General features: G+C 44.1%; 1 protein-coding gene across 1 annotated transcript in view; it reads right to left on the bottom strand.

Annotated features, from left to right (window-relative positions):
- The window catches only part of Nsmaf (neutral sphingomyelinase activation associated factor), a 53356-nt gene that overhangs the window by 26489 nt on the left and 3625 nt on the right, over window positions 1–23242 (bottom strand). The window contains exons 2-11 of the mRNA XM_041657247.1: window positions 15980–16069; window positions 12228–12306; window positions 12079–12146; window positions 11966–12002; window positions 9878–9928; window positions 8362–8433; window positions 7978–8025; window positions 7830–7882; window positions 2940–3069; window positions 1000–1071 (exon numbers count right to left, since the gene is read on the bottom strand). Of these exons, the coding sequence (XP_041513181.1) occupies window positions 1000–1071; window positions 2940–3069; window positions 7830–7882; window positions 7978–8025; window positions 8362–8433; window positions 9878–9928; window positions 11966–12002; window positions 12079–12146; window positions 12228–12306; window positions 15980–16069 (700 nt within the window). The remainder of the gene's footprint in view (window positions 1–999; window positions 1072–2939; window positions 3070–7829; window positions 7883–7977; window positions 8026–8361; window positions 8434–9877; window positions 9929–11965; window positions 12003–12078; window positions 12147–12227; window positions 12307–15979; window positions 16070–23242) is intronic.

Below are 23242 nucleotides of genomic sequence, written 5' to 3' on the forward strand. Positions count from 1 at the left end.
CTCAATGATGGCTATTTTAAAGGACACTATAAACTGAATGTTCTGGGCCATCTGGGCTGCAGTAGGCCCAGTCTCAAGAGAAAAGAGTCAGCTTCCTGGGCATTGTGGTCGCAAAGGAAGACAGGCAGCAACCACAAGGAGGGCTAGGGGGTGCTGGGGTCAGGCTCAGGCTGCTGGAACTCACCAGCTGGGGGAGTTAGGGAGTTAAGTCCTGGGCTGTACTGTACAGAGCTGCAATGGAAACGGGTGGGGCTAACCAATGCTAATCTCTCCACTTTTTCTCATGGCTCTTCTGTAGTGAGAGCACAAGATTTTTAATAGTATTTGTTTTCTGTGGCTTTCTACTATCATTAGAAATGGACATAAAATACGTAACAAAGTGCTTGAATTTCACAAATTAAAAGTACAAAAATGAGCTAGTTATGATCTGCAAAAGGAAACGAATCTAGATTGGTATCAGTTTAGAACACGTTGGAACCGTCTCCTCAGCAGTGATAACTTCTAAGGTGCATTTGTGAGATAAGCTGAGGGGATGGCGAGAAGAGCCAACCCTTTAATGGCTGTCTCCTCTATCTCCTCCTCCCTGAGCTCAGAACTGCTATGGCTGCTCTGATGTGCTCTCCTGCCATCCTAAAAAGTTACGGAAGGCTCTTCCCAGGATTACCCTGAGAGTCGGCTGGGCCGCAGCGGGCATTAGCTGGAGGAACACTGGCCCACTCTGCCAGCACTAGTCTAGCCTTAGCCTAGAAGCTCTGGACATTCAGGAAGGAGAAACTCAAGGACTCTCTAGCCCTTTAGCTCTTGAACAAAAAGGTATTTCTGCAACAGAAGCTGTTACTTCCCGAGTTATCGTCTATCAGTTGCCAGCTTCCACATGCCCACATACAGCACACCTGGGTTTTCAGGCCTGCTGCGGGGCCTGGATGTCGATCAGGCACCACACTGCAGGTCTGGCAACCTCCTACAGGGAGCTGCCCTGCATCAGTGACCTGAACTCACCAAAGGCATGAGGCCGTGCCTCCTTTTGTAAATGCGCCGGATGTCTTGGAGTGTTATCTGGACCACAGGTTTCTTTAAAAAGGACAAAGGTAGTGTCAAGAGTCACCATTCAAACACAATTAGAAGTTGTTCTTTTCTATCTTACAGCAGGGAGGGAGAGAGCTACACATCCTTGCCTTCCCAGTGTGCTGCAGCTAAACACCTAGGAGAGATCTTGGAGCAAATGGTACTCAAGTCACAGTTTACTCTGACATAGCTCTTAGCTCCTCAGTAAAGTCAGATGATAACGGCACCCTCATCTTTCAGATTATTGCAAGGGTTAGTGTGTGGTGTGGGGCACTCAAGAATGAGTATAAATAACTATTCAATAAGTTTGTTCCTTTAAAACATGTATTGTGTGTATGTGTGTGTTTCTGAGTGCATGCATGCACCTATGTGAGGGGCTATATGTACCTGTGTATATGTGTATATGTGGGTGTGTGTATCTGAGTGTATGCATGCACCTGTGTGTGAGGGGCTACATGTGCTCTCAGGTGTGGAGGTCGGAGAAGGCATCAGGTACCTTCTGCTATTACTCTCCACCTATTTTTTGGGGCAGGGTCTCTCCCTAACTTATCTCTACTTGGCTCAGAGCTGAGGTTACAGGTGTGTGTGGGACACCGTGGGCTCTGGGGGGTGCTAGGATTCTAGATCTGGTCCCGATACCTGAGAGCACATGCTCTTGAATGCTAAACCATCCCTCCAGCCCTGAATCTTGATCTAGGATTTACTTTGCACTAAGATCCTTTTTTTAAAAAAAAAATATGTTTTTAATTTCCTTTATTACAAAATTTTATATCTCATTAATTACAATATAAGGTAAAACATTTTTTTAAAGGAAAATTGTTTTCAGTTCTCTAAAACTTGAAAAGAATAGTAAGAGAGAATCAAAATTAGAAGATACTGTGTGCTCAGCTAAAAGGCAAAGCTTCTATATCCGGGTTCCCAAGTGACAGGAAAACTGGGTTCTGCAACAGTGAGAAAGGCCTTAAAGACCCCAACATAATCCAAGAAGCCTGTCCAGGGCTTTGGGAAAAATACACTGTGTCCCCTGAAGCTGTACTGCCAGATATTTTTTCTACAATTTTTTTTTAACAAAAATAGTAGTAGTAGTAGCCAAAATCAGAGAACACCCCAGTCAGCCATGTGCTAAGTCGCTGGAGCAGCTGACCAGTATGTGCTGCCTCCTAGTGGACAGAATTGCTACAACACTTGTCTGTCCAGTTTGAGGCCAATGACTAGCCTGGAGATGTCCACAGAAAACACTATCTGTGGGTTAAAATGCCCAGTCAAATGGCCCAACCCTGTGACCTAGGGGTCACACAGATCCAGGAGATGTAGCATCTCTCTCTACAGGAGCACACGCTGGCTGTGAGAAGCTCACATGAGCACCGGAGGAAGACAGTGTCTGTAATGAAGGAGAAGCAGGGCCACCGGTGCTCACACACAGCAAATGATTACAGGAGACCTGTTTCTCATTCACTGCCATGCTTTCTTGGTGTTTTCCCCGGTGCTTCCTAGAAGGATAAATCTCCCTTGATGGGACCAGAATCAGGAGTGGTGGCATTTCTCCACACACTACCAGGAACGAGTCCTTCAGAATGACTGGATGCAGATCAGAGGACACTGCATTCACGTGAGTGTGCACCCAACCCCAGATGGACTGGGAAGCCACACTGCTACACAGGGCTACCAAATGACTGTGACCATCCCCAGGAGTGAGGGAAGTAACTCAAGACAGTAATTTTGATGTCAGGTCCTGAAAAGTTGAGCTGAAAGACAGAAGCAAGTACTGTACAGGACCCCATGACCTACGCATGATGCCCCATGACCTATGGACTCAGCCTGTGACCTATGCATTTGGCCTGTGACTTACACAAAAGGCCCTGTGACCTACATACCGGGTGTCCGTTGAGAGGCTGGAAGTACAGGTTGGTGTCTGTGATGCACACGTGTCCCGGATTCGTTACCAGAGGCGTCACCATCTCAGCTTTGCACTCCATATGCAGCTTCTCAGAAACATTTTGGAACCTGAAAAGATGTTTTGTAGAAAAAGTCAGGAAAGTCGAAACCACTGTGTAAATTTGCCTGCTATGCATCTAAACACTACAACTAATAGAAAAAGGTGGGGATATAAACCGGCTGCTTAACTAAGGTTGACAGTCTTTTAGACGGAATAATGGAAGCATGACGTTTTATTAACAGAAGAGAGTACATCTCACTGAAACAAAATCTCTCCCAAAATGGAACAGTCCTGAAGCTAGTCCTACATCCATGTAACATCCTGCTTTTACAGTTAAGACCTTAGAGCACAGATACCCTCCTGCTATCCCAGCACCGGTGAGGCTGACCCAGGAGCACCCGGAGTTTCAGAGCAGCCTAGGCTACAGAGCAAGACCCTGTCCGCATTTACTGTATCAGGTTTTGAACACATAATTACAATTACTTGAAGGTCAGTTTGATACAAACATACAACCACTTAGAGATGCATTCTCTTATCTTCAAATGTGTAACTTAAAAAAATAAAACATTTCTGATTTGTTAATTTAGAAAGTAGTGCAGAAACAATTAAATTAACAATATTCTAGGGCAATTACTTAGTGAAATAACTGGATTAAAAGTAAATCTCATGTGCTTGGGAGTGTGGCTCAACTCTAGAGTGTATGCTATCACTCAGGAGCCCTGGTTCAGTCCTGAAAGAAATACAGGACACAACACTAGGCCAGTCTTCTCTAGAGAAAATGCTGAACTGTTGAGACCTTGAGACTCTGGCCCAACGATCACAACCAACTGGGGAGTTCAACAAGACTCATGAGTTCTCAGAACCGACAGAAAACCAACAGAGGGTGCAGAGACAGTTGAATGACCTTGACTGCATGAAGGAAAAGAAGAGACCAGCAGGCTATGGCAGGAGGAGGGTGGTCTCACGGGAGGAACGAAGTCTGTAGGCCAGGCCAGCGCCAGAGATAGGGAACCAATTCCATAACCATAGCTGTCAGCCTTAGTGTCTCTCCAGTAAACGTTGGGCACATCAGCAACGCAGTCACTATGGTGTGAACACTGGGAACCACCGACAGCTGAGCGCTATACAAATGCCGCCTCAAGAGCTACCAGAAACAGGAAATATTCACCAAGATCCTGCATACACTGGCTATAAAACAAACTCAAATAAACGCCAAAAAACTGAAGCATAGAACAGAGTTTCTGATCAAATAATCAGCAACTGTATGACAGCTATCCAATCCTCGACTGTGTGAAGAGTAAGCAACATTCTTCTAATCACCTATCGCTTAAAACAAATGGCCAAGTTATTACAAAACAACAAAGAAACCTGGGCTGGAGCACTTTTGAGGGAGGCAGAGAGCACTATTGTGACAAGCCAAAGGGATGCCCACTACTGCAGCCTCGCACACTCACACACACACTCACACGCACACTCACACACACTCACACACACTCACAGTCTCTCTCTCTCTCACACACACGCACACACTCACACACACTCACACACACTCTCTCTCTCTCACACACGCACACACTCACACTTGTTCACACACACATCCACACATTACAAAAACAAAAGACAAACTGGGTGTGTTCCTTCACAATGCTGAGGAGACTGAAGTAAAATGACTGCAAGGTCAAGGCCGGTTTGAGCCGGACAGCAAGACCCTCTCTCAAAATAACAGTGATGTTGGTAATAGTAATTAATAATAATAAACTACATTAAGTACAATCCCTAAGAATACTTTATATTTATCTACCTTTTCCTGTAAGTTAAACAAAAAAATATAAAAAATGAATATCACCAAGCCTCGTTCTTCTGGTAAACACAGGACCACAGAACACATCCCAATCCATTCTATGAGGTCAGCAGAACCTTGCACCAAAACTGCCAGAGAATGACAGAAAATGTCCGGCGTGTGGACAGATGCAAGAGCTTCTGATAAAATGTCCATGAGGCAAGAGAGTGGGCCACACACCGTGATCTTAAATAATATTTTTACATGAATATAAAGTTCATTTAACACTAAAAATCCATATAATTTATAATATTAACAACAAATGAGAAAAATGATGTCCATAAATATATTAAAAAATATTTGACAAAATTCTGTATCTTTTACTTAAAAAAATTCAACAAACTAAAATTAAAACAAGCTTCCTCACTGTGACAATGACTAAGAAAAACCGACAGCCAGCACCATTCCTTAGTGGTAACAGGAAACCATCTTCCCTCAGCATAAAGATGAAGGCAGGGAGTCTGCCCCAAGCTCTTCCTTAACAAAACAGTGTGAGGAGACAGCAAGAAAACAAACAGAAGTCTCCGGGAAACTTCCCTTTTCCAGGAAGGACTGCAAACATGAAAATAGTAGAAATTCTGCTAAAAACCCATGCATGAACTTAGAAGAGGCAGGGTAGAAGGCCAATATTAAAAAGAAAAAGAATGTATTATGTTTCAATACCAGTAACAAACATTTGGAAAAGGAATTTCAGTGGCATCAAGCAAATACCTGGAAATGTACCAAGAAGAGAAAGATGGCAACATCTACACACCAAATCCCCAATCCTGGGGAGAGCTCAGCGCAAATGAAGGAATTTTATAGACTCCTTCATTTTAAAAACCTAAAGCAATTTTAAAATAAAGAATTCTTAGAAAACCTTTGGGTGAACATGAATTTGGAGCTATGTGTCAGAAGATATGACAAGGATGGCAAGGACGTCCTTATTCACACACACCTGAGTACCGGCGGGACTCAGACGTGATGTCCTGCAACTCAGTGTCAACAATCCGAACAACTACACTCAAACATGCAAACACATACACATAATACACAGCGATGTGCCGTGCATGCGTGCAGCCCCCCATCCCCTCTCCAAATTAGTCCCCCAAGTTTCTTATCTACAAGGACACGGAATTTGCACAAGCTGCAGCCCCTCCGCCTGGTGAACTGGCATAGCCAGATGACTTAGAATGGCACAGAGCTGCCTCACTGCACGGCTGTGGGATAGTGACGAGAGAGAAGTCTGAACAGAACAAACACGCATGCCAGAGCAGTGACGTGGATACAGGCACGGCAACATCTAAAGCAAGCTGGAAAAGACATCAACAAACACACGTCATAGGATGTCTGCGCTCTTCCAACTTGACAGAATTCGGACCCTTTCAACATAAAAAGTAGGGAAATATCCTATTTCCTCAATAAGAGGAGAATCTTCAGAAACGTTATGAAAGCTATGCTCACAAGTTTGTGTTCCCTCTTTTGGAAACAGTGCTCATGACCGGAATATTTCATCTCACTCTGCAAAGACGCCTCCCTAAATCCTCAGCATGACATTTCGGGTTCTAGAAAAACAAATTAAAACTTTCAAAGTGAACCACTCTCTAATTTTCTTAATATTTATTTATTTCATTTTAGATGTATGAGTTTTGCCCATATGTATGCCTGTGTATATATGTGCCTGGTGCCCTGGGAGGTTAGATCTCCTAGAACTGGCATTATAGATGGTTGAGTACCACAAAATTTTCAATAGTTACAGGAAGATAAAGGAATACAGATGAATATTGTTCTAATCTGCTGGCCTGGTCTGTCACCAGAGAACCCTGTTCCCTTGAAGAAACAAGCTCCACCTACTTCCGACCTCCCCGGTGTACCCCCTCCTTCTCCTCTTCCCTTTCCCCTCCATAACCCATAAGTAAACTCTTTACCCCAGCTCTCTCTGCATGGCCTGTCTGTCTCCCACTTGACGTGGTCTCCCACCTGCCAGGGGAACCACCAAGGCCTTGGGTGACTCGCCTGGGACAGACCTTGGGTCCTACCTCTTTATAAATGACTAATATGAAATGAAAACATAGGCAAATAGTCCACATCTAAGGCAAGAAAAAAATAAGAAACCAGAATAAAAATAAATAGCAGTATTATTTTCAGAAACTGTATTGCATACTTCATGAAGACAAGAAAATCAATGGAAAAACCATTAGAACAATAAGTATACTCTCTTGGTCCTTGTGGAGAATGACAGGCAAGTAATCAATGTAATTTGAGGCGCCTAAGAAAGATTTGCTCGAACTGACAGCTAAGCTAAAAATCAGAAAGCCCAGTTAGCCAGAACCAAAAGTCAGGAGGGTCCATGTTCCAATCATGAAAAACAAGGGGCTAAGATGAAGGAAGAGCGGAAAGAGAACGAGAGAACAAGAGACAAAGGCCTAGAGGGCAGAGAGCAGGTGACAATCAGGACCTTGCTCCCTCTGCAAGTAGCCAGAGCCCAGAACTCATGAGAGCCAACAGCCACCTGGAGCAGTGAGCAAGCCCCGCCCCAGAAGGAGGCTGTGGCAGCGGGTCCCTGTAACTGCCAACGGCCAAGTGACAGATGTCCTCTACACAGACACAGTTTAGTGGGTCATTAGGTGGGGGCGGAGCAGAGCTAGGCAGGAGACTAGCATGGAGAAGATGGACTCAAGGTGGCTATGGCGCGATGCGGCAAGCCCAGTGGGTAAGACAGGTACGTAGGCTGGAGAGAAGGCAGTTGGGGGACGGACAGGCTTTCTAAGTGGCAGACATCAGGAAGGAGGAGGGCAGCGGAAGCTCTGAGAGTTATCGTTCCTAGGCTGGCTAAGATGAGCAGGTCTGGAATAAGATGATGAAAGTCATGCTGGGGCCAGAACCAAAGTCTCACATGGGTTAGGCAAGAGTTCCCCACACGCCAGCCCACATCCGTTCTGAACAGGCTAAGAGAGGCCTACAGATGGAGTCATTCACTACATTCTAGTCAGAAAACAAAAATCTTACCTGTTTTTGTCAAATGATGTCCTAGCCAAACGTGACTGCAAGATAGCTGTTATCTACGAGGAGAAGCGTTTAAAATTACGGGCATGAGTATAAGTGAGCTCAATAGAAGTTAACTTCCAGTCAAACAGCAGTTGTCCAGCATACTCACCATGGCCGTTTGGTCACCAAGTTTATCAAGACAGGATGCTCTGTGCAGCTACAATGTGATAAACACACAATTAGTTTCCCTGCAGACAGTCGCAGGTATCTCTTTAGAGGCATTGATTGTCTGTCTGTTAGTAACAGCAGGCATCAATTCTGATGTCTGTGGCTTCTCCTATTTAAGTTTCCAAATTCAAGTCAATAGCATATTTCCAAGTGACAGTTGTCTGGGTAAGATGAAATCCCTGTTCCAGGAAGGGAGAGGCATGAGGGAGGCCAGTCTGGGCTACATGAGCCCCTGCCTCAAAACAAAAGTGAAACCAACATGGAGGCTTCCAGCTCAGTCTGCTCTATGCTCTGTGCAGGTGAGACCACCGAATGGCTGGCTTACCTGAAGCAGCGTCTCCACAACATCCTCCACCTTCCCAGAAACCTCCAGTTCAAAGGCATACTCCATCTTTCCCTGGGTGGGTGGGGACAGAAGCAGCAGTCATCCTGCAGCAGTAAGCATCTGCAGAGTGGCCGCCAGCTGTGCGTTGTGACTGTCTTCCCACTGGAATGCTGGGCTTCCCTTCCTTCAAACGAAGGCTCACCTTACACTGTGGGCTCTTCAGAGGTTGAAGTCTCAGTCTTTATCATCCCCCACATCGATTCCTCGTAATAAACTCCTTATATCTAACACTATCTGTCTCAATCTCCCCATGTTCTATTATAATCAGGCCGCGCACACGCACACGTGCATACACACACACACACCAATCCTGACAGTCTGTGTCTCCAGAGAACCCTCACATACATTGATAGATACATGCCTGGCACTTGAAATACAGGTCTGTCCTTCAGACGGTCTCAGCAGGCTCCCCAAGGAAGGGCACCCAGGAGTGCTCTCAACTTGAGAGAAGGGTAGTCTATTGCCCATGGGAGTTTTTGCCAAGATGTAGAGGCAATACCAAAACAAGAGAAAAGTCACAAGGCCAGATGCATTTAGCAGAGAGGAAGGCACACTCACACACAGTGGCCAAGCCCCTGGGCCACTGCACATGTGAGTTTTCCTGACTATAACACTGTCTAAGCAGTTTCTGTTTCATAAGTTGCTGGATAAGATACTGCAGGCTGTCTGCACCTTGAGCTAAGCATGCAGCCTGGATTAACAAGAGAGTGTGGTTTTTCTCATTCACAGAAGCATCCTTATCAGGAGCTGGCTCCACCTCCTAGTCCTACTCGAGTAGGAGTGCACCTTCCCCACACAGTATGCTGCAGTGAAGGACAGCAACACATGTGACTTCAAAGACATGCCTATGCCTCCCTGTAAATCCTCATAACTTCCACCAAATTAAGACTTCATAAAAGTTTGTTGTCAAATATGGGCTAATTTATAAATTAAGTGTCTCTTGAATGCTCTTAAAAATAAATGTTCAGTACTGTTAGGCAAAAAATTCTCAGTGGTACATAGTAAATATGCTTATCAATTTGTACACTCTGACTGCAGTTCCTTCCTTCCTTAAAAAGATGTGTTTATTTTTATGTTATATGTGTAGTTATTTTGTCCACATACATGTCTATGTAGCATGTGTATGCACTGCCTGCAGAGTCCAGAAGAGGACATCAGATCCTCTAGAACCAGAGTTACAAATGTTTTTTAGTGCCATGTATATAACAAATCACAGTGCTCTCAACCCCTGGGCCATTCCTCCATTTCTTTCCCTTCTAATATGATCGCTAAGTTTTTGCTATTAGAACTAAAGGCTGTGGATCCCTTGGGTACTTTTGCAATAAGTGCTAATAAACTTTGAAGTACTCAGTGTTACTTACCATATTTGATTAAAGGTGTTAATAGGACCATAAAAGTCTTACTGCTCAAAAATCGCTGCATAAATGTCCAATAATCTATGAAAAAGTTTACTTACCCGTTCTATCTTATATGGCGCCACAATGTTGTGTTCTTTAATGAAGTACACCTGAGAAAGGCAAGAAACACTGAAGGAACCAAGTTGTCAGTGTGAAGAAGTACCCTAAAGATCTATGAATTCAGTGTCTACACTGTCGCACAAGCTCCAGCTGGAAGGCTTTATGCATGGCTTGGCTTCAGCACACCCCCAGATTGTGAGGAGCTCTTGGCAGCCTGGTGCAGAGCAGCAGGGGCTCAGAACACCCTCAGGGTCTCCTGGCTCCACTCTTGATCCTCCCCTGGTTTCCAGGGCACCCAAATGAGGTCACACACTCTTAGCTGCCCAGTGCTTTCCTCATTTGCTCTTTACTCCACAGCCTTAGCATGCTTCAGAGGCCGCCGTGACTGCCCTGCTCCTAGGCCAGCCTCCTCTGGGTTGAGCTCTGCTGACCCTTCGACCCTCACCTGCTCAACCCGACACTTCATAGTCACAGTGCTCAGCGGCTTTCTCTCTTTCTAACCACGCGGTCTTAAGGAGCACAGAGCACAGCAACATTCCCTAGTGTGCCCAGGGCACTTCTGTCCTGCTCTTCCTTTTCTTCATGACATTTATCACTAACTGACACAGGATGAGAGACTTTCCCCCTCACCATCCATCTCCCCTACTGAACATATGGCTAAAAACTAATATTTGTACATACACACATAACACACACACAAACATGTTATTCCAACAACAACTAAAACTGAAAGCAAAACTTTGTACCAAAACTTTTTCTGAGACTTGGTGAAGCTTAAATAATCCTTGAAAGAGTAGCTTGCCCTGGGTGTCCCTTGATTTTGAATGGGTTTCATCTGAGATCTCCTCCTAAAACTACTAAAGGAGGAAGGATTCTGGGCTGTATTTCTAAATCCAAGTTATTAAGCCTTTACTAAGATGAGCAGTTCTCTAAAGAAAATGTTAATTTTAACTAAAAAAAAAAGTGTCCTTTCCTTCCAAGATAGGGATGCCCTGCACTAAGCTCATGATGTCCTAAGAAGTCACCTGAGGGCACACAGGGCTAGGGATAGTAGCACGGCTCCCCCACAAGCACCAGATGGTCTGTACCTGTTTGCATGTGAGACATTAAATATGAAGTTGAAGATAGTTCCAATTTTTTAACAATTGGAATTATAGGAGGTACTAACCGAAAGTTACTTAATTCAAAATCTCCCAGATAATCAGAGAAATGTCAAGGCATGTTAACCAGTGGTCTGTGAACAAACGGTTCGGTGACTAAGACAGCAGAAGCCGCTCATCCTCCTCCCACCCCTCACACGCTCCAGGTGCTGTCCCGTGCCAGTCTCTGCACCAAGTGCTCAGTGCAGCCACTCTGCCCACAGCTACTGCACTCACTCCTCACAGAGCGTCCCTGGACCTTGACAGTGCACAGAACCAGAGAGCTGCAGGGAGTCCAGGCAACCCCGATAAACACATCCTGAGACAGATGACAAATATGAAGTCAAAAACCAAAAGAACAGAGAAATCCCTCTGCTCTTACTTATTTTTTTAATCTACAAACTAATCAATGATACGCCAGCATTAAAGCTGCATTTTAATTTGTCACGTGATGCTGATACGAACTTGAGTACCACAGTGTGTGCATAAGTGAGGTCAGTGTGTATCTGGGATGAACACTCCTGCCAGGAGAGACTGCCCTTCCAGAGCATTGCTGGGCTGTCAAACAGAAGCCTGAGGTGGCTTTGGTGGCCTGGCACTGGCTTCCCACCTTTAGCGGGGGAGGGGGGAGAGGGGGGCACAGAAAGAACTGCTACACTCAGTGTTTTTCCAGCTTCCCACTGACCCTGAGGACAAACACAATTCTCAGACTTAGTAAACCCGGAGGGTCCAGTGGGAGACTCTTACCCTTTAAAACGTCTGTTTCTCAATGACTAAATTCTCAAGGCATTTAAACATCGATTCCACGTGTTTCCTGCTGAGATCTATGTAAGTGAATAATTTCATCATGCAAAGGAAATCACGCACACTCATGCACAGAAGCCTTCCCCAAGTCTGGAGACGTACGCACTAACAGTTATAGTAAACATGTCTACTAGATGCTCTCACCTGTCTGAAAATGAGTGAAATACCTGAAGATTTTGCCCTGGAATGCAGAAAAAAAAAATCATCAGACATGTAAAATTTTTGTTAAAGTAGAATTAAAAGTGAGAACAACGTACTTTGTAAGGTGTCTGTTGGCTCCATTTTCTGCACGTTTTCCTATTTTCAAACAGTCTCTCAAAGGGATCTGGATAAAATGGAGAGAGGATATTACGAAAAGTAGAGAAGAAGCATGCACACACGCCGTTAGGAATGCAAACACCTTTACCTTAATGATGGGCTGGGAGATCGCATCTGGTTCAAAAATCACTGATTTTGAACATATCTTTAAGGAGCCTCTGGTTTTCCTAGGAGCCAAAAGAAAAAGGATTATTTGGTGGACACCAGGACAATCACAAAAGGTATTTATTTTAAGTAAAATGTGGATGGCCAGGGCGTCAGCTAATAAAAGCCCGGCAACTACAGGGAGTAGCGCAATGGAGAACAGTTGTGCCCCTTAGCTCCTCTCGGGGGCTGGGGAACCCGCACCGGCTGAGGCTGTGGCTTCGTTTGTTAACTGCGGCCCCATGACCTCATTAATTATTATTATCATCAGAGTTTTCACAATTGCTCTCCAGAGAAACTAAAGCGCAGAAACACTGACAATGCTAAATCTGTGAAGTTTCCAGCAAATTTCATTGTCTCTTCATCCTCTGAATATGGAAGAATTACTCAGAAAACACCAATAAATTGGTACAACTAATTAAAGACTTTTTTGCTTTTTAAAATCATGGAAAAATTAAGTTTGAATTTTACATACAAAATACCATAAACAATGATTTAAGTATTCATGGGAAAACTCCATTTCATGAAAATAAGCAGTTTTAAAGACTATGTGATGTGATATCATATAATCAGATAAGGGGCTGACCACTTCATTAGCTTCCTAGGATAGTCATATGGCTTTACTAAATTTTGGAAAATAACATGCTCAAATATCTTAGAGGCTGTTCTTAATTTGACCCAATATTCATCACCTTTCTCTTATCAATTGACTTTTATCAGTGATTAAACCAAGACAACAGCTTACTATGAAGTCACACACATGTAAGGGGAAAGTGACTGTACTTATGAAAAATTAAAGTAATTTCCAAGAAGCACATTTATATACAAGTATAATTTGTATGATTTCATATCTTTTTCTCCCATTTTTTATGAATATGTCTATGTGTGTCCATGCCTGCTGATGTCCTTCTGCATATGTGTTGCTTTATTGATTGATGAATAAAGCTATTTTGGCCAATGGCTTAGCAGAGTAAAGCCAGGCAGGAAATCCAAACATACATACACACACACACACACACACACACACACACACACACACACACATATATATATATATATATATATGGAGAGAGAGAGAGAGAGAGAGAGAGAGAGAAGACGGAGTCAAGGAGATGCCATGTAGCTGCCAAAGTAGACAGATGCCAGAACCTTACCCAGTCAGCCACAGCCTTGTGACAATACACAGATTTTTGAAATAAGTTAATTTAAGACGTAAGAGCTAGCCAATAAAAAGCCTGAGCTAATAGTGTTGTAATTAATATAGTGTCTGTGTTATTATTCGAGTCTGGGTGGCAGTGAAATGAATGAGCAGCCTTTGCTCACAGCGCATTTGTGGGCCATGGGTGATGCTGGAATCAGCCTCCATCTTCTGTGGCAGGATTTCCCAGTCACGCCCAGAGCTCATGGAAGTGGCTGGTTTCATTAGCCAACTTGCTCTGGGAAAGGCCTGTCTTCTGTCTTCCGAGGCTGGAATTACAGGCAGACTGCCTTGCCAGCCTGAGTTCTACATAGTTGGTGGGGGTGGGGGGTGGCCCTCTAGTCCTCATGAGTACACAAAGAGCTCTTTAACCACTGAGTCATCTTCCTAGCCCTTGTTTGGTATCTGGGTGAAGTTTCTTACCTTGTCCACCCAGGGATCTTGGGCTACCCTGCTCTAACTGAGGTGACTGCAGCTGACCCTGTATATCTAAGGTTCTGTCTCCATAATTAACCAACTCATATTAGTTTTTAATTTAATAAAGTTCCAAAAACAAAACTAGGATTTGCTATGCATCAAGCACTATGCCGAATGGAAAGGGATGAAGCGCTATGTAGGTGCCCTGTTCAGGACTGGACATAGTCACAGTGTTAAGTAAACAGGAAGAAGCCTGGAAGGCGCATCCTCATACTATAGCACTTTTTGAAAGGGATCTGAATCATTCAAGGACTTGGGTATCTCTGAGAATCTAAGGAGGAAAAAAAATCTGTGAGTCTATGTTTCTATATAACTTAGAAATCCAAAGTGTCAAAATCAACAACAACAATAAAAAAGACAAAACCTCACACTGAGATATACAGTCGAAAAGTTGAGAATGGCCTCCCAGTCCCAGAGGAAACTCTCCTCTTTGTGGGAAGAAGTGATTGCTGGAGCTTTCTGGTCATCATTACTACTCAATATATGCACCCACTGTACAGAAGGTCAGAATTCAGTTCACAGCTCTCCTTTCTCAAAGGGTTTTGAAAATGTACATTTTTTCATGCTGCTAAGTGCATTTACTTTTAATATCCAAAGTTACCAACAGCTAGATTTTTTTTTAATCGAATGAAACTTCTAAGTATAAGCATCTAGAATAGAAAGTGCCCATATGCCCATCACCCAGCTTTAGCACTGGTCATTTTTGCTTCCACTGCTTCTTATATCAGCCCCTCCTAAACCCAGCTGGTCCACGTAAGGAGCTCTGAAGAAGCACTCATTTAATAAGGGCTCTATCATTACCACACTTAAAGAACTCCTTAAGTTCTCCAAGTAGACTGTGTTCAAAAACTTTCCATTTCATAAATGTATTTTCACAGTTTGTTTACTCAAATCAAAATCCAAAGAGTCCATATAACACCTGATTCATATAATGTACTCCTCATTCCTGCTAATCTACAATTATTTTCCCACATGACTTTTTTGTTTTTCCTTTTCCAATACTTGGCTAGAACTCATGTTCTCTTTGACATTCCAGACAAGAGCCCAACCTCCCAGCCTATAAATGCCGCTTACTGCATCTGTGTGACAGACACCCCTCTACCATGTCCTCCTTTGTATCAACCATGAGATTAGATCAGATTTTCTGGCACCCTCTAACAGTACTTCAGGGGAGGTGCAGGGAGTGCTCACTCCAGTGGGAACCGCGGGGGACTGAAGGTGGTATTAATCTTCACATGCCCATTACAAACCTTCTTGGTACCCCTCACCTGAGGACTTTAGCAGCCCTTGAAGATTACGACACACATACAATTATGGTGAATAGTCTCTATGAATGTGTGTTTGCAGATCATGCACTCTCTGTCACAACTGTCACAGGGTGATCAAACAAGGGACACAGATAGTGGTGGCTGCTCCCAAACAAGTGGTCATACCAGTAAAGCAGGTGGCCACTCAGATTTGGTCCAAAGGCCGTGTAGTTGCTGACCCCTTATACAGAGCCATTGCTCCATCATGGGTTTAAATTCTGTTACTCCATTATACATACAAGCTAGAATTTTTCAACTAAGAATAACTTCACATTAATCAGTACTTTAGTGGCACTGAAGCACAACCTGTACAAGGAAAACAAAAATTCAAAGACAAATTATGCTTTGATTTGTAGCTTTCAAAAAAAAAAAAAAATCGACCCAAGCAGCTGGATCTGTTTTCAAACAAGTGAGTAGTTACGGAGGAAGCAGATTTTGCCCTGGTTCCCACTGCATTATTTATTACTTCATCCTCACTGCTCCATGGCTTCCAATCATGACTTCACTGCATCACCCTGCAGAGACCGGGAGCAGGGAGCACAGGGACAAAGCAATGACTAGAGGGAGTCCTGGTTGGCAGCCTCAGGAGCTGGAACCCCACAAGGCATGCCACCATCTCATTACCTAACTACAGAGAGGGAAGAGGGACGCCTAGGCAGTCCTGAGTGGACTCTGAGAGCCCACTAGTGCCCAGCACTGTGCGAGCTGACTCACCTCTCCTCGTGGCTGTCCTGGCTCTGGACGTGGAAAGCCGTATGCTGCTCAAAGTAGTACTCCTCCAAATTGAGCAGCAGCAAGGAGAACCTGAACGGGAAAAGAAGACAGCTTCGTGTTGCATCTGGTCTACAGAGGTGTTTAACATGCCTGCTCCACACCCTAGGCGGCCCTCTGGGAAGCCCACACTTGTCTCTCCCGTGCCCCAAATGGAATCCTTCCCAACACAGATGCACTGTTCGCACACACACAACAGTATCAAACTGTGGGAAATTAAGTTTATGACAGCCTTGCTCTCCTCCCCATGGGAATGCTCATGTCAGTGTCCGATGATGGTGCACGCCAGGCTTCTGCCCCTACCCTGCCATAACCCTGAGACCCACACTGACTTCAGTTCTTATGACTCCCACAAGCCAATGAGCTCTAGAGACAGGTGCACAGATGGCTACACCCAAGCTAATGTTTAAGACCATGCATGTTCAATAAGTAAAACAAATATATTGAGTTGTATAGTCCCTTCAGTTTGAATTGCTTTGTGCTTTAAAAGTACAATGGCAGAAATACGGTGGTGAGGAGACGTGGGTAAAGGGGATTGCTGCTCAAGCCTGACGGCCTGAGTATCCCTGGAACCCTGGAGGAAGGAAAGGACTGACTCCCGCACAGACCCCCACGCGTGCACCATGGAAAGTGCATGGCCACAGCCACTCCACAACTGTTCCCAAGAGTGGGTCCACAGAGTGTACTGGTCAGGATCTAAGTTACACACGTAAATCTGTTGGCACTTGGGTGGCACTGTGCATGCCACAGGAAAGCCCACTGTGCGGGATGAACACCCAGACCACCCTCAGAGTAAGTCCGACACCACTAGACAACCGGCTGAACAAATTAGCCCTTGAGATCTGAAATAAGGAAGAGATTGAGAAAACAGGCACACAAACAAGGAAGATTATAGTCTGGTGACGTCACAGCTGCAAACACCATCCCCCCCACCCCCAAGCCCCACTTAAGCAGAGTCTGAAGAGAGTTGCAGGGGCGGAAAGAGCAAAGCCTGCCCTTGTCCATCATGACAGCCACGCTTCTCGAAGGCAGGCTCATCAGAGACAGAATTAACAAAATCATGTAAATCTTTGCAAGACAGGAGGGCATGCCAATGGCCCTGGGAAAACTTCCTCCCTTCTCTGTTAAAGTCCCTGAGACACAAAGCAGACAGCTGTGTGGAAAAGTAAATGACAGAAGGTGCTAGATTGGAGAGTCGCTCAACAACAGTCTGCTGAGTCCTCTTGGCTTCTGAGTACAGTCAGAAGCCCTCACAATGAAGGGCTTCAAGAGAGGAAGAGAAATTGACCTCTAGTTTCTGTGGTTGGTTAAGGCAGAGGTTCTCTGGGTTCTGTGGGACAGTTGGGGAAGGAGTTCATGGCTCACTTCAGCGGAGAAGGGGGGCAGGAGCAGGAGGTCAGGTACCTTACTCCTGAGACCTTTTCAGCTATTTAGTTCAAAGCACTCCGCAGGCCAGGACCATACTCTGGAGGACTCTTTCAGACTCAACAGTCACTTACATTAGAGGCCACCTAACTACATGAACATCCGTCTCCCCATGTTAACTCTGTTCACACATAAAAAAGTTAAAAACAAACAACGAAACAAACATTTCATCCTCTCGCCAAGTGAAGGGGACTAAACTCTGCTTCATTTTCTACTTTCCAATCAGATTCGGGAGCAGGGCAGGACTTCACTGTAATTCATGCTGGAGATGGTGGCAACTTCCTCCTTCTGAGGTCTCTGAACCTTCTGTCCCGCCAGCACTCACACCAGCTAGTACGCGCATGCTCCTTCAGCACCTCTGACTTCCCAGGTCACCAGACAACCGCAACCCTGCACACGAGCTTGCCTAGCATTTTTATGCCAGCAGACACCTGTGTCCGCTTTGTCTTCACACAGCTCGTGAAATTCTTTCTCTTCTAGACGAAGGCCATTGTCATGAGGGGAATACACAAAAAGCGTCACTTTCTCAAGTCCATGTGGTCCTACTAGCAGCTACATATGTCCTCATTTCAAACACAACTTCAGAAATTTTGTTTTGTTCTCTTAACCTACAGCATTTTTCAAAGCTTCCGTTCAAGGGAGGCTCCAATTTTCTTGAAGCCAGTTATAGCTTCTGGACTCAGATCTGGAGAACAACGTGGAGAAACACTGCTAAACAACCATCTGTGTTTGCTTGCCCTGCCTTCTGCAACTGCGCAGGAAAGGCAATTTGGACAAGAAATCTAAATTATATTTTTAATGGTAGTATTACTTCTTGCGTGAAAATGTTTTCCAGAACAGTCCAGTAAAAATGACTATATATTTTTTTTTTTTACTTGAAAGCTTTGAAACTGCTTTCTTTAAAAATCTTGGCTTTCGTTAAGGCTGCAGCCTCAATTCCTTCGGCTCTTTCTGAGTTTCTTTACTGAACTTGGTTTATGAATGTCTCGTTAATGTTCAGAATCAAGTAAACGTCCCAAGCTCTCTGCATTAGGATAAATGAAAACTTTAAGAAGGGAAGTGGGGAGCTGTAATTAGCTCAACTACACTTCTCTGTTGGCATTTGTCACTGTTGCCACTTCCTGTTTTCTACACCAGGTACGCATCTGTCACTTTTTCCCCTGTCCCTTGAGGGGGACCTGCAATGAAAGAATGCAAGTGTGTTATCTCTGTTCCTCTTTCCATAAGGTCCTCACTGTGTGGGCCCCACCTACTCTGGTCCTGAATTCCACAAACCAATAGGAATTTTTGCATCTTCTTGGCATTTACAACTCTCTAGCAGGCTGACACTTCTGCATAAATCTGCAGCTCTCAGCAATGGATTCTGAAATCAAGCCCCACCTAAACACATTAAGGCTTGTAGTAGTTCCCTTCCTTTGCTATGATAAATAACATGACCAATACCAGCTTAGGGAGGAAAGTCCTTACTTCTGCTTTTTTCCCCAAGGGTAGCCTAAGACCATCAGAAAACACAAATATTTATATTACAGTTCTTAACTGTAGCAAAATTGCAGTTATGAAGTAGCAATGAAATTAATTTCATGGTTGGAGGACACAGCATGAGGAACTGTATTAAAAGGCCACAGAGTTAGGAAGGTTGAGGACCCCTGCTGTAGAGACACCAAGGTAGAAACTCAAGGCAGTAACCTGGAGGCAGGACCTGAAGAACCCTCTGGCAGGAACTGCTTACTGGCTTGCCTCCCTGTTCATGTAAAACTACCCAGAACCACCTGCTCAGGAGAACGCCTCCCACAATGTGTAGGACCCCCTCCAGAAATCAAGAAAATGCCCTCACAGACAGCTCACAGACCCATCTGAGGGAGGCAGTTCGTCACCTGAGGTCCCCTCTTCCCAGGTGTCTAGTTATTATCAAGTTAGCCGTAGTCTACAAATTTGCATAGAAATATCCGAGAGATAAAGAGTCTGTCTAGTTCCTGTACCCATTGGCTCATGTACATTAATGGTCCCTAACCTCTGCATATTTACGAAATTTCACTATTTCAGCCGACTTTTGTAGCCAGTCCCTGCCACAGCATGTCTAAGGCTCCAACACTAAGCCCAGCTTAAGAAACAATACTCTCTTCTCAGTGGGTGAGATCATTACTTATGGACCCAGCTCAGCCACCAAAACCCTTTCTGTTGGCACTACCTATAAAGCCTGGGGCTTCTAATTCCAAGTCTCCACGATCTACAGTGATGAAGGCAGAAACATGACTGATGCTCTTAATAGTCCTTCTGCTCCCTCACTCCATCACTCATCAAGAGTCACAGCCCAATGGGTGGGTGAGCAGCTCAGTGGTGAGGTGCTGACCCAGCACATTCAGCCCTAGATGGAATCTGCAGTCAACACACAAAGCCATGGCCCAGGGAGCCGTGGGGACCCGAGAGAGGCAAAGGAGTCTTTGGAAAGAAGCACCAAAAGGACAGAAGAAAGCAGGGAGGCATCACTGACATTCTCTTGAGTTCTCTGCCTTGCATGTGTACACAATCATCTAAGAGGCTGTGAAAACAAGCTTCTAATGTGGACCCAGGACGAGCTCCAGGCATGCTCATGCTGATGACCCACGGGGTGCAGTCAGATTAAGATTTCAGGATCATAAAAACTAGGCTTCCTTCTGTCACGCCAGAATCATCTTAAACTTCAAGAACTTAACAGTAAGTGCTACCTAGCCGTTCACATGCCTTGTACTGAAAACAAGATGAGTAAGTCACCGTGGACAAAGGCTGAACTTGGCCCAAGAACTCAGTGCTAGGGCTAGTTTGCACTCAGTCATGGTGTGTTAGTTTTGTCTTGTGACTTGCAGTTTCACAGACGTCAGTCTATCCTGGCAGGAAGGCAGCAGCAGCTAAAGTCAATGTCTCAGGACACAGAGAGAGCTGCCTGTCTTAACAGGCTCCTTCCTTTTCCCTTGTCCATCGCATTGTAGCCATTACATTCTGATGTTTCTTGTCCTCTGTTAATCTTCTCTGGAAATGTCTTCAGACACACTTAGAGGTGTGTCCACAGGTGCTTCCCAATGCAACCAAGGTGACAAAATTAGCCATCACACGTGACCAAGCTATGCGATCTTGTCAAGTCATTTACTTAGTTACTTAAGTTCAACTACAAGATGCAGTGGAAATATTGAATAGACGACCTTGGAAAACAGACCAAAAAAAAAAAATCTGAGTGTAAAGAAATCAACAGGGCTACCTAGTGGCAGCAACCACCACAGAAAGGAGACCTCCTTAGCTTCCAGAGAGGACATTCTGCTTATCAACAACAATTCAGTAGCAGCAGTACTGGCTGGTTGTAGATGAAAAGGTGGTACCCTGTGAAGTTGCCCGGAATCTGGCTACAGAGATTTGCATTTAAGGTCATCAATCCTGGTTGTCCACAGCTCCCAAATGATGCCAGGGAACATGGTCATGTCTCCTAACTCTGGACAGGGATACCACAAATCCTGCCAGATCTTACAGATTTTGTTAGTTCCCTGTCAAGCCAGTGGGGGAGGACAACCTTAAGCACAAATTCTGGGCTGCCCACAAGTAAGGAGCAGAACCTACTGTGTTTTGTCAACTGCTCATTCTACAGGCATCAAGTTTCTCCCTATCTCAAGTGGCAAAACTGGGTAGCTGAGGGCTGTCCAAAGAACCGGACACACCTGCGACCAACCATTTCTCTACTAGTGGTATCCTTACTTACAGCAAGTTTTGGCCTATCCTCTGGTCATCTGCCTTTGTTTAGAGTCTTCTAATGCTACTGGAATGATACATCCAGCAAGACTATTCTCAAAGCAAGGGCAGAATAAGGATATGTTTAGACATGCCAAACAAAGACAGTTTACTATCATCAGACGCCACTCAGAGGAACTTTTACAGATTATTGAGAAAGAAAATTTCCATAAGGAAGACAAGACATGCAAGAAGGAAAACTCAAAGGCTTTAGCAAACATGCACATAAAACCACACAATTATTAACCAGGCAATCATAATGCCGAATGTGTATATTTAACTGGACAACAGCAGACTATAATTAAGTATGAGACAGCAGGAATAATTATTCCAGGGCCTGCACACTGATAGAGAGGAAGGTAAAGTGAATGATTAGCTTCGGATAGTAAATTAAATGTTAGAATTTCAAGCATAAGCACCAAAGCAAAGATAAAATTAGGATACAGAGCCCCATCCTCTGCACGAACATTGAAGACAGCATTAAGGACTTCACTTAATCCAAAGGAAAAGGGGTTGGGGGAGGAGAGGAAGTCACAGGATGCAGTAAGATAGCAGAAATAAATCTGTAATAATAATAAGCAATCTGTTTCTTAAGACTAAGAGTCAAAAGAACTACTGAAAAATTCAACAAGAAGGGACCAGCAAACAAGAAAGGCAGTGTAGCGTTTGCTGCCAAGCCTGACACCCCATGTTTGAGATCTTAGGCCAACATGAGGAAGCAGAGCTGACTCCTGCAACCTCCAGACAGGCCCGCACACATACACACATGCATAAAAATAAACGCATAAAATGTATTGTTTTTAAGACTAAAGTTAGATAATATACCATTTCATAAGAAACACACAAAACACAAGGTTATAGAAAAAATAATGGAGAATTTTGCATAATGAAAATCACCTGATACAACTGTTTGAATATCAGACAAAAAAAATTACTAGAAACAGTGAGGTGATTATATGTTCCTAAAAGATTCACTTCAGGAAAAAGATAGCAATTCAAAGTTTCTCATAAAACTCAAATTGACAGTAAGTAACAGGACTGGGTAGAACATTCCTCTACCATCTGCAAGTCCCTCACTATATTAAATCCCCAGTATCCCCAGTGCTGAGGAAAAATGGAATAAGTAAATAATAATAATAATAAATTGAAAAAATAATTTTCAAAATCTTTCTGAGTTAAAAATGTTAGGACAATTTCTAAATATTTGATGTTAAAATTGGGACCACAGTGGTATTTAGAAGTCAGGCCAGTGACAGAACTCAGAGGTACCAAGCACGAGGCTCTGTGTTGGATCACCAGTACATCAATAACAAGAAAAGAAAGTGGCACTGCACGATGGTTAACATGGTTAACATGGTGTGACGCATGCTTGCACCAGGGCACTTAGGAGGTGCGGGCAAAGGGTCAGGTGTTCAGGACCAGCCTCAACAGAAATACCTTTTACCAAGGTAGAGGCATAAGGATTTAGAAATATAATAAAGAATATGAAGACGTGAATGAAAAAAATAATACTATATTTTATATTTATAGTACTGGGAGGGAATTCCGTGAGTACTGAAAATTCGCCCAAATTTCCAATTGCTTTAAATACCCAGGACCCCAAAAGGTAGGAGTAAGACAAAAACTGCATTAACATGACACAAGGAAATGAACAGGTCTCAGGCTACAGCCACAGTTAAATATTCTGTTGCTAGAACAAAACAAGTCACACCCACACCCTAGACCAAAACATTCTATAGGCAAACCACTCCCTGGGTGGAATCCAATGTTATCTCCATAAAGGAACTGGACCCTTGGCAGAAACAACCTACTTCTCTATTCCTAAAATATAAGGTCTGAATATTAGCCACACCTATTGACAACAGCCTTGAGAAAACTCTCTGCTCTGAATCTAGGTGGGACCTTGGTTTGAGGCAAAAACACAATAACCTTGGAAGAAAAGAGGTGAAGTCCAATTCTCGGACCTCTGGTCAAGGTGGAAATAGGCTCACATCCTCGGGCCTCCACAGTCAGGAATTCAAGTCTAGC

This window comes from Microtus oregoni, unplaced genomic scaffold, assembly GCF_018167655.1.
Source record: "Microtus oregoni isolate MIOR12 unplaced genomic scaffold, Mior012 000008F_ref0000371, whole genome shotgun sequence".
Lineage (NCBI taxonomy): Eukaryota > Metazoa > Chordata > Mammalia > Rodentia > Cricetidae > Microtus > Microtus oregoni.